Source organism: Anopheles coluzzii, chromosome 3 (assembly GCF_943734685.1).
Source record: "Anopheles coluzzii chromosome 3, AcolN3, whole genome shotgun sequence".
Classification (NCBI taxonomy): Eukaryota; Metazoa; Arthropoda; class Insecta; order Diptera; family Culicidae; genus Anopheles; species Anopheles coluzzii.
Genome location: NC_064671.1, coordinates 12458754 through 12474830, shown reverse-complemented (window position 1 = coordinate 12474830; position 16077 = coordinate 12458754). Strand labels below are relative to the sequence as shown.

The 16077-nt window shown below is 41.4% G+C and overlaps 1 protein-coding gene across 3 annotated transcripts in view; it reads right to left on the bottom strand.

The window, feature by feature from the left end:
- The window catches only part of LOC120959635 (uncharacterized), a 154401-nt gene that overhangs the window by 76359 nt on the left and 61965 nt on the right, over positions 1 to 16077 (bottom strand). For all 3 annotated transcript variants that reach the window (XM_049610263.1, XM_040383196.2, XM_040383197.2), the window contains one exon: positions 11170 to 11267. In XM_049610263.1, the coding sequence (XP_049466220.1) occupies positions 11170 to 11267 (98 nt within the window). The remainder of the gene's footprint in view (positions 1 to 11169; positions 11268 to 16077) is intronic.

The following is a 16077-nucleotide window of genomic DNA, read 5'->3' as shown; positions in this document are numbered from 1 at the left end:
GAATTAGGTTGAGCGAAATTTGTGCACTGTTGGAGTTTAGCTGTGCTTTGAAGAAGAATGTTAAGGCCGGGCTACATTGATCGTACTCTTTGGTGTAATTTCAATTTTCACTAGCGCATCTGGCGGCGGCTGACCGAAGCATTTTGCCAAACAATTTGGAGCCGCTCCAGAAAATACGTTAATTTTCCATGTTTGTTTACTTAAATCGGAGGAGAAAAGTTTTGTAAAACGTAGATACACATGTCTTGCACGCATTGCATCCATTTTTGCAATGGAAAACGATGGAAAAACTACTAAATTTTGAGATCCGGCAGGTCCATTCCCTCGATGACCAAAAAAAGCTTCCACCAGCCGCCGCCAGATGCGCTAGTGAAAATCAAAATTACGCTTGCGAGTACGATCAATGTAGCCCGGCCTTTAAATGTTAAAGATCCTTGTGTTGTACTTCATTGCGAAATTATACTTTAATATTGCAAGTTTGTATGATTAATTTAAGGAATAAAGGGGCGACATGGCCTAGTTTTACTTATTAATGAAGATTGTTGTAACAAACAGCTTTATTTATTTATTTATTTATTCACCAACAAATGTGTCTTGCACTCTTTAAGGCCGGGCTACATTGATCGTACTCCTGAGTGTAATTTTTGTGAACGCGTACGCCATCTAGCGGCGGCGGGTCGAAGCTAGAGGCTGGTATAATTTATCTGTCAAAAAGTGTTTTGGGTCCAGGAGGCTATAATTTTACCCAATGATGGAAAGATGTTGGAAGATGGGGAAAAATGTTGCCTAGCGCTTTGTATGAATGACGATTTATCCACCAACAACAATTAACGGCCTATTTTGTTGCAATTTAGGGACGTTTATAAACATTTCATACGGCATACAAGTAGCCTGCTCGAAACTTGATGAGACACCAAGTATGAATAATTTTGACACATAAATTATACCGACATCTAGCTTGCGCTGGTCGTCGCCAGATGCGCTAGTGAAAATAAAAATTACACTACGGAGTACGATCAATGTAGCCCGGCCTTTAAGGCCGGGCTACATTGATCGTACTCGCACGCGTAATTTCGATTTTCACTAGCGCATCTGGCGGCGACTGACCGAAGCATTTTGCCAAACAATTTGGAGCCGCTTCAGAAAATACGTTAATTTTCCATATTTTTTACTTAAATCGGAGAAGAAAAGTTTTGTAAAACGTAGATACACATGTCTTGCACGCATTGCATCCATTTTTGCAATGGAAAACGATGGAAAAACTAATTAATTTTGAGATCCAGCAGGTCCATTCCCTCGATGACAAAAAAAAGCTTCCACCAGCCGCCGCCAGATGCGCTAGTGAAAATCAAAATTACGCTTGCGAGTACGATCAATGTAGCCCGGCCTTTAGGCTAAGACAAACTGAGTAGTGTTGGGTTTCATTAATCTTTCGTTCAGATTCATTCATATGAATATTCAGTGATGACTGATTCGAATTTCGAATCGACTCGTCAATAATTTATGAATCTCTTAAGATTTACGAACCTCGAAAGATTCAGGAATCTCCAAGGATTCATCAATCTCGAAAGATGAATCTCAAACGATAAATGAAACTTCTAAGATTCATGAATCAAACAGATTCATAAATATATTAAAGTTAATATATCTCCAGAGATTCACGAATCTTCATAGATGTATAACATAGATGTAAAACAAACTATCTGTCTGCGTGATACTTGCCAAGAAGTCTCCAAAGCCTCTATAGACTGGCGTGACCACCTAGGTTGCTATGTGAAGAAGAAGAATAATGAGAAGCTCAAGCTCTATGAATCTTTGGAGATGTACGAATATTTTAAGATTCATGAATACCTAGATAATCGTGAATATTTTGAAATATACGAATCTTTTTAAAATTCATGAATCTTTCGAGATTCATCTTTGGAGATTCATGAATCTTTGCAACCGAGATTCAGATTCTTTTAATCATTTCAAAGATTCATGCAGATTCATGAATCAGAATCAGATGTACCCAACACTAAAACTGAGTCTTTAATAGCTATCCTACATCTAATCCCTAACTTATTCCTTAAACATCTGCCTTGGTCCGGTGTCGCAAAAATTGAAAATTAATAAAATAATCCCTTTAGATGCGTTGGTCGTTAAACTAACATCAAAGTGATTGGATAGAGTATTGGATTGCCTTGTCATAGCTTGTAACGGTTCGTTGTATCCAGATAAGGTACACCTGTTCTCATCAACAAACAAGTTTCGAGAGCGAAGAGGTTTTGAAGGTGCGTTGATATTGATCTACTTTAGTAAAAAAGGGACGTCTAATTCGTTTTTTTTTTAATATTTAGGCTACAAATACACATTGGTTTATTTTAAACGGTGTTCGAGCGTATGAATACCAAGTAGAAGATAACGTGAGCGATAATGTGGGATGGTTGTAAGTTCTCTGAATTTCAAAGCACGTCTTGTAAACTTTCGTTGTATTGCCTTTATTCTGTTAATCAACGTAGAGCAGGTCAGGAAACATAGTACCGAGCAGTACCCCACGCATGAGCGTAAAAGACAAGTAAACAACGACTTAAGACATCACTTAATTCACGGCATTGTCGAAAGATGAAACATACCATCTTGTATGTCTTGTTAACTGAGTTGTCAATGTATAAATGGAAATTTAAACTAAAGTCTTGCGTAACACCTAGATCACAAACTTCCTAGCAACGATCTAACACGCTGGAGCGATATTATAACACACTTATCAAGGGTTAGCTCTAGATAATTTTTAATGCCAAAAAACAATTATCAGTAAACAAAAACCAATTCAAAGCTATTGTGTCCTGTCCACTTAAAAAGCTTGCATGTTTAATTGTTTACATGATTTAGGTTCGTGAGGTTGCCATTTTACTCCGCTTTTCCGTAACGAATATGGTTAATATTATAGTATTTAGAAACAAATTTCTTACAAATTTAGCAATGAATAAAATCCCAAATATTAATTATTAATGTTAGCGATTAATACAGCGAACGATTGCCATCACAGTATCGCTAATTAAACATCCAATGAACCGTGTCGATCCGGGAGCATCGGTATGTTAAACCAATCTTTCGCAGACGACGGAGCACAGCCATCTTTTCGCATGCAAATCGTGCTTCCCAAACCTGAAATGCTGAGCTTCACCTATGTTATAACGGAACATGGTCCAATTTATTGCTTCAGGATGATCATTTAGCAACCGCAGCACACCATTACCATTAAAGCGCTCTACTCTGGTATGGCGCGCCCTCCCCACAGTAACTCCATTCTATGCTACGGGAATTCAACAGCACATTTCGCGGGGTTTTTGGCGAAAAAATGGATGTTCTCCTCCTGGCGAATGGTGCAAAGTATCTAACAACCAAACAGACTCCACACGGTCCCGCGTGCGTGAGGAAACAAAAGAGAACACAGAAAGAGAGACTATCATCTCCAGTGAGGTCTCACAAAACATGTGTCTCTGTCAAACCGCATCAGATCGTCTGAATGCCGAGTAGATTAAAAATTCACATAAAAAAAAACCTGTACCACACTCTCCATACCGGCGACGGCAACCTAGGATTTCAACAAATTTTCACATTCCTTGATTGTTGACAGCAGGCTAGCGAGCTAGCGAAAGAGCAAAAAAGCGAAGTTTCAAATAACACACACTGTCCAATATTTTCCCGAAACGACTCCATAAGAAAATCGTTTAATTCCGCCATCCATGCAATGCCGGGTCCTCCCCGTCTCTTGCTTCTCAGACAGATTTTGCAAATTTATGCTGCCCGGCCGGCGACCCGGCAGCATCGTAGGAGGACACACTCTAAACACTTTCGCAGCGGGCGATCATCACACCACCCGCCGCGGCACGTTGTCACGTTCGGTGGGGTTGGGCAGGACGAAGCCACTAACACGAAAATAGGGTTTTTGGTCGGCAATAAATGCTGAATTTTATTCACAGACGGGTGCAACAACAACCAAAAAAAAAGCTCCCAAAATTCCTGAACGCGTTTGAAGCAATCGAGGCGAGGTGTTTGCAAGCAACCACAAAAAAAAACGATCACCTTCCTCCTCCTACTTCTCTGGCAATGGAGTGGAATTTGCGATCATGACGCGAATGAAGGGAGTGCTGCAAAGAGACTCTTGAGAAACCGTTCACCAGCTTTTCTAGCCGGATCGAGCCGATCCGAGATAAACATCGCCTCATCATGCTCTCCAGCGTTCGATGTACAGTTTCTACCTTCACCAAAAGTCGGCGAGAAAGAGTTGTGCTTGTGCTTGCAGGACTGGTCAGCCGGTCGCGAGCAGGGATTATTTCCTTTCTTCGGACCAGCAAGTAAGTTTTAAGACGCAAAAATCGCACTCTTTATGGGTGAAGAATATAGCATTAAAAAAAAACATAGTTCTACACCACCGTGTGTGCCAACAAGTTCGGCCTGCTGGGTCATATAGGGGTTTGTGGGAAGACTCTGGAGTGAAGGGAAAAAGAGCAACACAATCCGTTAATTACAAACCGATCCCAACAAGCATCAGGTACTTTGCAAAGGTTCAACAAGTCTTCCACGTCTTCCAGTCTTCCACGATATTTCCTGTCCACACAATAAATGACCATTAACGCCCCTAAATGTATCCTGCGGAGTGTGTGTGTGTGTGTGTTTCAGCTCGCTTGATTACAGTTTATGGCCCTTTAAAAAAAACACACGATCGGAGCCCCAAGCAGCACCCAATAATAAAGGCAAATAAAAATTAAATCCCCCAAAACAGTTCACACCTGAAGTCTGTCCCTTGTTGCAGAGTACGTGCTCTTCTGAGCATCGATTCTTTCTTTTTCCAAACACAACTGTGGTGGGCAACCGCAAGGCATCCGTTTCGAAACACAATTAGAAGATAGTGACGAAGCCTTCTTCAATTTGATTGATAAAAGAAATGGCACGTACTCGCCTAATCTTATCAGTTGTGATGTTGGTGACAAGATTTGAAGACAGTTTTGGAGACATGTTTGCGAGAAATGAATACGATATGAATAAGGCTAATTAAGAGTTTAAGAGAGTGGATTTCAACATTGATTTTGTTTATATTTTAATTCTAAAACATTTTTGTACAATTTATGCAAATATTTCTGGACAAAAACTGCATTCCGCTAACGGAACCTGTGCAAAAAATGGAACGATAAAAACCTGATTTAACTTTAAAAAAGGAACACGGAATCAGCTGCTTCTCTCATGTGGTTTTGAACGGTGCTTATGCTCGCTGTTGTACATGATCTGTTGCTCTCAGCTCGGTACGAAAACAAGCTGAACTGAGCTTGGTTAGTTTGCTGCTTTGCGTCTCGTCACCACCACAAGCCAATTTGTTGGACAGCACGAATGTTAAACAAATAATCTCGACGCGGGCAGTAATAATTTTCCTTCTAACGAGTAGTCTGTCCAAGCCGAGGGACAGATAATGACCACCACTGCCGCACTGCACTCTCAAACACACACACACATACAGTTACACTTTCGTTAAACACATGCACACATTGGGACACACGGTCAGCTGAAATACGATCATCCGCGACCGAGCATATTCTATGCGCCGGGGATGAGTGGTGCAGCCGAACCAGATAAATGGCTCATATAACAAACAAGATTTCAAACAGTGTAATCAATCACATCACACCCCACAACACAGCACTAATCCCCCAGGTTACGGTTACGCAAATGATAGCACACAAGCACTCAAAAACACGACACTGCACACACGCATAAAGGTCTCACACCAGCAGCGTGATCAAATTATCTTCAAAAACTAACACTGTGGATGACACTTTTTCGTATATCTTTCTAGCCACAGACAACGATTGACCAACTTTTGCTCATAATTTGAAGGAAGGTGACGGCACAGAGAAGCACTCTTCTTAAATTAAACTCATCTCACTTCCCGAAAAATCTCACACATTTGCGTATGTGTGCGCTCGCGTCTATGATGACTGCCCGTGCGAGCTGATCTAGCCGATTCCCTAATAACGGGACGGGATGACCATTATTGGGGCGGGGAGAAAACCCACTGTCAAACCTTTAATGGCCTATTTTTCACATAAATTTGCGGATCACCATCGCACACACCGAAAACACTCACACGTGCGAAACTACAGACGTGCGTCCGAAAACCCGTCCCTCAAACGCATTCACCTTCGCGCATTACGCCGCTAATATACGCACCAACCGAAGAGGAAGAGAAAAAAAGGCCCTCCCAGAACACGCACAACACAGGTCAACGACGGAAAAGCCGACGAAACATGTGAAACGACGAAAAGGTGAACTGGCACAGCCTGGCATGCGGCTGGGACTGTCGCTGGGCCGGAGCGCGAAACCGGGGTAGAATGTACGTGCGCGTCGCACACCGTGCAGCAAAGACGGCCGCTGATCGGGAATGAATTACGCGTCTCGTGCTGGTGCGCACCGAAGCCCAACCGTTGTACGATCCGCCGACGGCGCATTAAAAGCCGGCTTGGGTTGTGCGCAAAACGGTGGTGTGGTGAAGGTGTTTTTGGAGTTTTTGAGTGAGATACCGAGAGAGCGGTGAGAGCGAGATTGCGCTGCTTATGATGTGCGCAATAGAAGCATAACAAAACGTTGAGAGGGAGATTTTACAAACGGAGAGATTTTAAAACAGAATGTTCGCAGCGGCTGCAATCCAGTGCAGGGGTTTCAGGCTAGTGAATGTAATACTTTATTGGAATATGATATGTAAAAATAAAACATTGATCATTGCAAATATCAACGAAATGAAATGGTGTATGATAACTTTAATAATAAATACATTCCAATTCAAAGTTATTGCTCACAAATAATTACAACGAGTGATATGCAACAATCACTCCTGATATCTTCAAAAACGCAAAGCTTTTATTCTCATGTTGCTAAGTACTCGATAACCTCAAAAAACTACAAGACAAACTGTAAACGATATAGGTTTATAATCGATTAACAATTTGTAGAATATGTTGATTATAGACAAATATGTTTGAATTACTTTTAATAAACTGGTTTATATTTAAAATAATGCAATCCAATAGTAATATTAATTTCAATTGTACAGACCCCCGCTATATCACTCAGGACTACATGGCGATGGTGGAAACTGATGGAAAGGACTACAGGTGTCCTCCGAGATACGACTGTGTTTGGGTCCGAAAAAATGTCCCAAAGCAAGGCGTAAGTCGAAAAAGTCGTATGTCGAATATCTATGAATATAAAGTTTATAACCGAAGTTGAAGTGTTGGGACTTATGATATCGTGTATTTTATTTAAAATAATGTTTGATAATGTAATAATTATATTTTAAAAGCCGTACATAATATAGATATTCAAGATATGGTAGTTGTGGAATCATTGGAAATGTGTGTATAACGGTTATCAGCCCAGAAACTCAAAAAAAATACATCAATTTCTTGTCAATGACAACTTTTAACTGTCAAAATCGTCTTATCTGCGAATCGTCGTAACTCAATAGGGTCGTAACTCGGGGGACGCCTGTACGTGGAACAAATGCCAGAGAACAAAACGATACAGACCCCCGCAATTTGGACCACTCAACCGGACTATACTTGGACCACTTCTGATGGATGGATCCAACGAAATGCCTGGAATCCAAACGATACAAACCCCCGCAATGCCATTAGGAACACTGAACAGGAATAGCATGGCTTTCCATGGCTCAGAGAGCGAAATGTCTCCCAACCAATATGGATTGTAGCGCCATGAAATATGTTTTTATACTCTAGTTTTAAGCAATACGGCCTTTTTTAACCGTTCCTCCTAAAAAAAAATAAATAAATTTCAATTGATTCGTCTCGTTGCTGCTCAAATATCATAAAAAGTTATTATTTCTATAACATCCGATCGTTCAAAAAGGATAAGTTATGACAACATTGTTTGAGCAATGTTTGATTTTCTGTTAAATTGTTTCAAAAGCACCTGTAAGGTCTTAAGTCATCATTCAACAAAGTAGAAAATAACGTATATTATAATAGCTTCGAATACCAATAGCTATTATTAAACGATGTTTTATTGATACTAATGATAATAATGAAGCCTTTGCTTTCTTATCCTTTCTTGGAATGGAAATGCACAAATTATGATAATAAGAAGTGTATTTATTTCAAAACATGTTGCTGTGAAAAATATATTCTACATCCTTACAATGAAAACCTGGACCCACATGGATAATGTTGGAACACAAGCGTTTAGGCTTACCAGGAGACAACTTGAGCCCGTACCGATAAGTGTTGTTTTGTACCAGCATTCCCCAATCTGACCCAGCAAATCTATTCATTGCCTCAAACGACGTGCGAAAGTCTCAATATTTTGAATTTCTTTTATAATATTTTGAAGCGTGAAGCGAACCCTGCAACAAAAAGTATTGAGAGCGAAGACGGAGAGCGCGTGATCGTATGCTCAGGTGCAAATTCAACACGATCGACGGGTCCCTTGTTCACAACAACATTAGTAGAGAAAGGTTCAAAATTGCGATGTAAGGTTTAGGCTAGAAACTGTAATATTTTAAGTTTTATGTTCTATTCGGGGTTTAAAATTTGAGTACATTTGTAAAAGCTGTTTTCTTCAATTCAATATTTGAATTACTAATCTGTTCAATTTCAAAGTATTAGTTTAAAGCAATAATATTTAAAATCTACCCCTCACAAGATCTAGGACATCCGAAAAAAATAATCTTACAAGCATAATCTACCCTACATAGCCTCTGAAGGACTACAAATTACCACTCCTAATAACAACAACCGCAAATCATGATGATTATTTATTGCCAACGTATCACACTGGCCAATTTGTGCTCAATTATCACTCCGCAAGCCAATAAAACAACAACATTTGCTCACCCAATTGCACGTACAAATGCGTCCGCCAGTGAACGCAACGAAAAGAAATGTTACTTTTCCTCCATTCGATAGCGTGATCCGTGCAGCTGGCCGGACCAATAAAAATAATAAAGCTAATGCTGCTTTTCTTTTCGCGAAACTAAAAAACGAGAAAAAAAAGGTACCTCACCACTAACCTAAAGCGCAAAACAAAATCCCCACACACCAAGAGAGCACACGGAGCCTTACTACACCCATTTGCAGGGTGAAAATAAAACCATCCTCTAGCCACACTTTAAAACCAAAAGCTTTGCTGGTGCTCCTGCTGCAACAAAACACTTCAACAAAGCCCGAGCTAACGCACGTGCACTTAACACCCATTCGGGATTTATATGGAACTCTGGCCGGACAGTTTTACACCTTTTGGTTTATTTTATTTTCTTTCTTTTGCGGGTAGCTTCACCCAACCATCCAACCCTTTGGCACACACACATACACACTGGTGCCACATTGTTTGGCGGTTAAAAAATCACCCCATTCACATACACAAACCACGATATAAAACAAACGGCCCCCGAAATGAAAGCAATTTGCTCGTAAAAACTGATTAATGGAAACCGGCACCGGGAAAAGCTTTAGAAAATTAGATTTGATTAGAGCGCATCATCTCCCTTTTGCCCCTTTTTTAGCTTCGGTAACGACTTCAAAGAAAGAGTTAACTGCTGGATGCAACCGCACAAACTAATCTGTGAACGCACCGAAAAACAATTCAAACGACCAACACGCCAAAACAACCACAACAAGATGACGAATAAAAGCGCCCCAACAAATGACAACAGCGTCCATAATGTTTTCCAACTGTTGCCGCTGAATCAACGGAAACCCCGGCACCACGGGAGGTTAGAAACTAATTAAATTTCGTAATAAAACATACACTCGTGCAGACCCGTGCACTGTATGCAGTGTGATGTGTTGTTGGCCACACACCGGACGGCGGCGTCTTCGTCGTTGAGGTCACTGTTCCGTGCAATCGCACACACTCTCTTTTCGGTCGGCATCGTGCCGTTAGCCGCGAGCAGATAAGTTTGGTGATTTATGCGTTGCTATTCGATCACCTCGATTCGACATGGCGCTCCCTCCCTGCCGGCGTATCAACTGAAGCGAAGTAGCCGCAGATGAACTTTCATCTCGGGGAGAGGTGGCGCTTGGAACGGTTGTAACACCTTGTCAATTATCAGGCGTTGAACCATGATTGAAGTGTGCAAATATGCATTGATTTTGGAAAGTATTTTCAGGAGACGATGTAGTAATCTTTTTAATGTCTTAAAAAATAACATGTTTTATGACTTGGAAGGATTTAAAGCATTATTCACACGCGTCATAGGTATATCTTGTAGATAATAAACTAAACTTACTGGAAAATTAACGCATCAACAGTACAATCCAACCAACTTCAATATAATTTTAAAGACACACTGCACTATCTTTACACCTTCGTTAACGCTCCCTGGAAGCCGTCGCCCAAGAAAGAAGCTCATTATGTAGCGGCCCGCAGTCTTCCGCAGCTGAAAATTGGCCAACTAATTTAATCCACCAACTTCACGGGCGACTAACAGCAGCTTGTCGCATGCAGCAGCACCCGAACAGCGGATTTCCTGCCCCACACACTCTTGTGGGCTCCATATTTTCTGCATCACGATAAACTAATCAGAAGCCGTTAGAACTTCCGTTCGAGGTTTCGGAAACTTTTCGGAACCCAATCGGTCGGAAAGGGTACGGCAAAGATAGGCCGCCGGCCAACAAGGAGGTGTAATGAAAACTTTGTCGTAAGCGATGGAAACCCCTATTCACCGTGACAGGTTGCTGCCAGAAGATTACAGGGATTTGTTGGTAAGTTGGGCCATACCGCAGAATTTCTGGCTGAGCTTTTTGTCGCAACAGGGTTCTTTAGTATATTTTCAAAATGTAAAAAATCTTTTAATGGTTAAAGAACACGTTTTTTTTTTGCATCATTTAAACACAAAATAATTTCATTTCAAACTATCCTCTGTGCAAGATATCGATGCTCTTCCGCTCCTACAAAAGTTTGACACGACTGCTACAAATGCTGTGCGCCAAAAAGTAGGCAACCCGCATGGCATAGCTTTGATGCAAGTTTTCCATAGAAAAAAATGAAACTAATTCCTCCTATAGATATTGAATACCGACAAACTTTACAATATTTTTGGTACCAGTGAAATGGCTAGCGCATAGAATGTATGTTTTCTGTAATGTAAAAAGATCAAAAATCAAAAGTTTTACTTACGGGTGCTGGGCAGTTTCAGCGTTAGCTTCGGTGAGCCACCGGACAGGCTAAGATCACTCAGCGAGCTTTGCTCACTGTCTTTGCTGTGGGTGCGACCTCTGTAATTGAGAAAAAGAAAAAGGAATGTAAGCAGCCGTCAATTAAGCTATTTAAACTGTGATATTGAAGGATACAGGAAGCGTTTAATAGTATAAATATATGTGTGAAGGTAAATTATTTTTAGTCTTCACAGACCGTCAACGTCAACATTGTTTATCGCTGGCAAAGGGTGCTGGGCAATGAAAAACAAAATAACAAAGAAACATGTCAAGGCTTCTATTTTAATACACGAAAAGGAGGGGGGGGAGGGAAGGGTTTACTACACACGATAAGTGACACTTTCGTTTGCTCCCAAGCGCACCTTTGCCGTTTGCGATAAGATAAGAAAGAAGCCGGCCGGTTGACCGCGGTATTTTAACAAATCAATTGACGTGTTGTCGTGGCATACATAAATGGGTTTACAACGAGCAGCAATTTTGATGTTATTATTTATTATAAATTATAAAAGCAGCAATAATTACTAACAATGTTTAACAAATAGAGTGATTTATGCTAATGTAACGATCAAGCAACGATCCAAAATGTAGTAAGTAATTGAATAAATAATTACAATAGGAATATTTACTGTCTTGATTTATCGAGAAATTGCTATAAGAAAATAAGAACTAATCATTTCTAGGACAATAAAAAGTACATTTTTATGATGTTTGCAACATTGCTTTCATTTTTTTACCATTAATTACGACTGCTTCATTGGATTACACATACACAAGCATTCTTCAGTCAATAAAGCGCATTTAAAAACATTCAAAAACTAATCACGTTTTACTCTACGACTGTTGCTGAGGCTGCTTTACATAAAAGCCCTTACAGCGGGTTTCTCTAAGCAAATCAAACCATTAATCGACCGAACGATGCTCACACAGTCAAGGCCAATTGATGACATCTTCCTACTGGCTGGAACCACTGGACAATCTCTTTACAGATACGCACGAACAAGCCCAAGTGACTCGGACAACTGGCCCCTCCACCTCACCCGTCCGGTAAAGCAGTAAAGAAACAGGTTAGCGCTCTATCGTTTTATTTATGACGGGCTAAATGGTCCATGTCAGTACGTGGCCGAGAAGATTAACCTGTCCGTGTGCCGGTGCACCTTCAGAGCGCTACCTTCTCACCGCGGGGAATGTTTAACCTCTCCTCGGGCAGTTCACGGTTGCCACGTTAATAGGACGCGAACAAGTCAATCGCGTCTCGCAGCTTTTTCGAAGCGTAATGAGTGGTAGTTGGCAAGAGAAATTGTTGCAAATTTTCAGTTGCAACATGCGCTCGTTACGCTAAAGCTGAGCAAAAGTGCGAGCATAATCGCTCATCAGGTATGTGTTTTATGATAGTTTTGAAACGTGAGAAGCAAAAATTGTGGAATGATTTTATAGATATTTAAATTTTGTGTACTAATTCACTTTCAGTAGAAGAGTATTTTCAATATTTAATGTTTAAATGAAGCAATTTCCACGAGTTGAAATAGTATCCCCTCGACAAAATAACCAAACTCACGCTTAACCATGATCAATTGCCTCCCATTGTTTTATGGATCCTACAAATGACACTGCGCACACTCATCTATTAATAAGCACCAGGTGTTACATGTGCATGCAAAAGCTGTAGCCGCTTATCTATTGCAGACAATCGTGATAAAAGCAGCATCTAAATCATGTTCGCTCCAGGGGACACACTTCGTCCATCGATGCGGCCCGGGCACAATCCAAACACACCGATGCACAGTGTCAACACATTGCTCAAGCGCCCGGACAACCGCCGACAAGCCATTGGAAAGCTCCCCTAACGGCAATGTGCTCACACTTTTATCGTCCTGCGGTTTGCTAGCTCGCACGCTCTGTGCACAAAAGCGAAGCAGCATTCGCATCCTTTCAATCGCTCATCAGAGGATGCTTGATTTCATGTTGGTGCTTAGGATATGCCCGACCATCGTATTACACAATCCGACGGGCTGTAGGATGTTCATGTACATACACACAATGTAGTTAGCAGTAAATCAATGGCATTCTGGTCTCATGCACTGTAGGTCTAGGCTTACAAGGCTGATACATCTATTGTTCTACCTTTGTGAACGGATGTTCACAGAATGCGACCCGAACAAATGGAGATCCAGGCGTACCCCATACAGGGCAAGAATAGAACCTCCATGTTGCATAATTCTAATTTTATTACACTTCACCGAAGCCTAGCCTGCAACCATTGCGCACCAAAAGGAGCATGGAAAGGTCCCTCCCTGGGACGCTAAGGCATTGTGCACACAGGATGACAAAACAGGCCACGTCGTACTTTCATTCGATTAAATTGCAAACCGTGACCCAGGGCGGTGAGGGTGGCAATTTTCCAGTAATTTCTGTAGTTTACACGCTTCAGTAGATCGTGCACTAGGACACATTGGAGCGTACGTTGCCGCGACAATGAATGTACTGGAAACACAGAACAGAATGGAAATTTATGGACCTTTAGCAAAATATTGTTCACAATGAATTTTCATCCAGCAACATCCATCTGTTCAAACAACATCTCATCACCGCAAAGGGCTGCTTAAAATACTCCAATAATTCGTGTAATTGCACTCAGCGCACACACATGGCTTGCTCGCATTCTTTGCGCCAAGGACAAACACACAACCAATTGCTGCAACTGTGTAATCATCTGTTACAATCATGCACCGAGAGCACCACATACCTCTGTAATAATTCTTCCATTGACATAATTGTCCATTTTTTCTCTCTCTCTCCATCTCTTGCTCAACAAAACTCCCTCAAACGCGCGTGAGATGGGCTTTTTGCCGACTCTTCCGGGCGTACAAAACCCGCTTTCCGCTCGCTCCTCGCTTTCCTGCTGATCCACTCCATCTACCAATTGCATTCAGCCGAGTGGCAAGCGGTGTGTGATGGTCAAGATGTAACATTTAACCGGTCGGAATTCGTAGAAGCTAATTAAGCGTGTAATCCACATCCATCAACATAAGACGCACGCCCGAGCTTGGGTACTGTTCGCTTTGAAGCGCTGACGATTCTCCGACCTCTCTGATTCATTCCCTGTGCGGGTGGGTGAGCAAAAAAATAAGCTGAGCGAGAGAGGATGGATAGGGTGAAGAAAGTGCAACCGGCTAGCATTAACATAGCAGTGTACGCGTGTAGGAGTAGACTCTGGTTGGAGATGACGGGTTGCGGGGGTTAGTTACGTTTCTTTAACTGACCAAAGCATTGGTCGCGTCTGTGTCTCGTTTGAACTATTCGAAATAAAGAGAGAGAGGGAGAGAGAAACAGAGCACTTGGAGTGATATCAAACGATCCGAGAGCTTACATAAGAATGTTGAATCATTAATTGAAACAAATGGAGCGTACGTGTGGTGGAGTAGTTTGGCTGAAGGCGGGCAAGTGTAATAGATAACCTGCCGTTCATTATTTTGGTGGTGTGATGAGACTAAATCAAAACTATTACCATTTTTGTGGTAATGATACTCAAAACATATCCCTTTCTCTACGAAAAAAACATGTTCCTAGCTGACAACCATTTGAGCTTATTTCTATGCTTCACTGCATACATAAAACGAGATATGATGACCAACCCAGAACTATTTACAACAAATTGTTTGATGACTGGTAGAAGAACATTGCAGGAATTGATCTACGATGTAAAGAACTCGTGATGCAAGATTCGAAAGATGAACCGAAATCGGCAGTCCTTGGAGCATAAAAATTTATGATTCTGATCACACTGAGTCTCTTAGATTCCAGACGGGGAGTAAATGGGATGAATCACAATTGAATCATAGTAAATCTTCGGGCAGAGTTGAACTCGTGCTTCTCCCTGCTAGATTCAATTCACACACTCATACTCATAGTGCACACTTCCAATGTGAACTGAGACAACCATTTGGACATTTTCCAAGAATTGTATAGGTCAGGGCTGGAGTATGGTTGAGAATAATAATAGAGACCTCGGTTACTGGAAATTTGTTCCAACTCATCGAAATAGTCCTTGGGACTATTTTTCAGGCCAGTGATCAGCTGTTACAGGACATCCTTTTTGAGATCCAATGTAATAAATCTAAGAACATCTAATGTGCCGAAAAGTATAACAACACATCAAACGACATTAATAATATTGGAAAACCCTTTCCAAAATAAGGTTCGTCTGAAGTATTGCAGTCCTATTTGAAGCTGATGTTACCTTTGCTCTATTGTATCTCCTCCAGCACATTCCAACCGTACGTCAATCATATTAAAACCGTTTCGCAACTGTCACTCAGAACCTCAACCTCCCACGCATTCCTGTCACAAGGAGAAAGGTCCCCCAACTGAGAAATTATTCAATGGGTTCCCATTTTTTTATACCTCTCCTCCCAACGGACATCCACACTTCCTATTGAAACTGTCAATTGAAATGCATCGGCACAGTAGTGGCGCACTCACTGTCCCACTGTTCTGCCCCGCTCGGATGCAAATCGACGGTGAGACATTATCAATATTCATTTGATTTAATTGACCGCTTAATAGCTCAAATGTTCAAGTGACCGGCACAGAGACAGACACGATTGGAGCTGGCAATATTGCAGTCGGACGTATTGCTGCCTTTTGCAATCAAATCGGAACCGCGAGAGTAACGTCCAAAACAGCATTACTTCATTACAAACGTCCAGTGGCATCGTGGTCATGATGGCATTAATGATTCCTTTGTTTCGTTTGCCCATGTTGTGTGTGTGTGTTTTTCCCCCCTTCTTCATGACGGTGCACTTTCGTGAAAATAAACAAAACTGTGGCGTTTGTTGGGGCGTTGGTCGAAACGCGTGATTTGAAAGTCTAA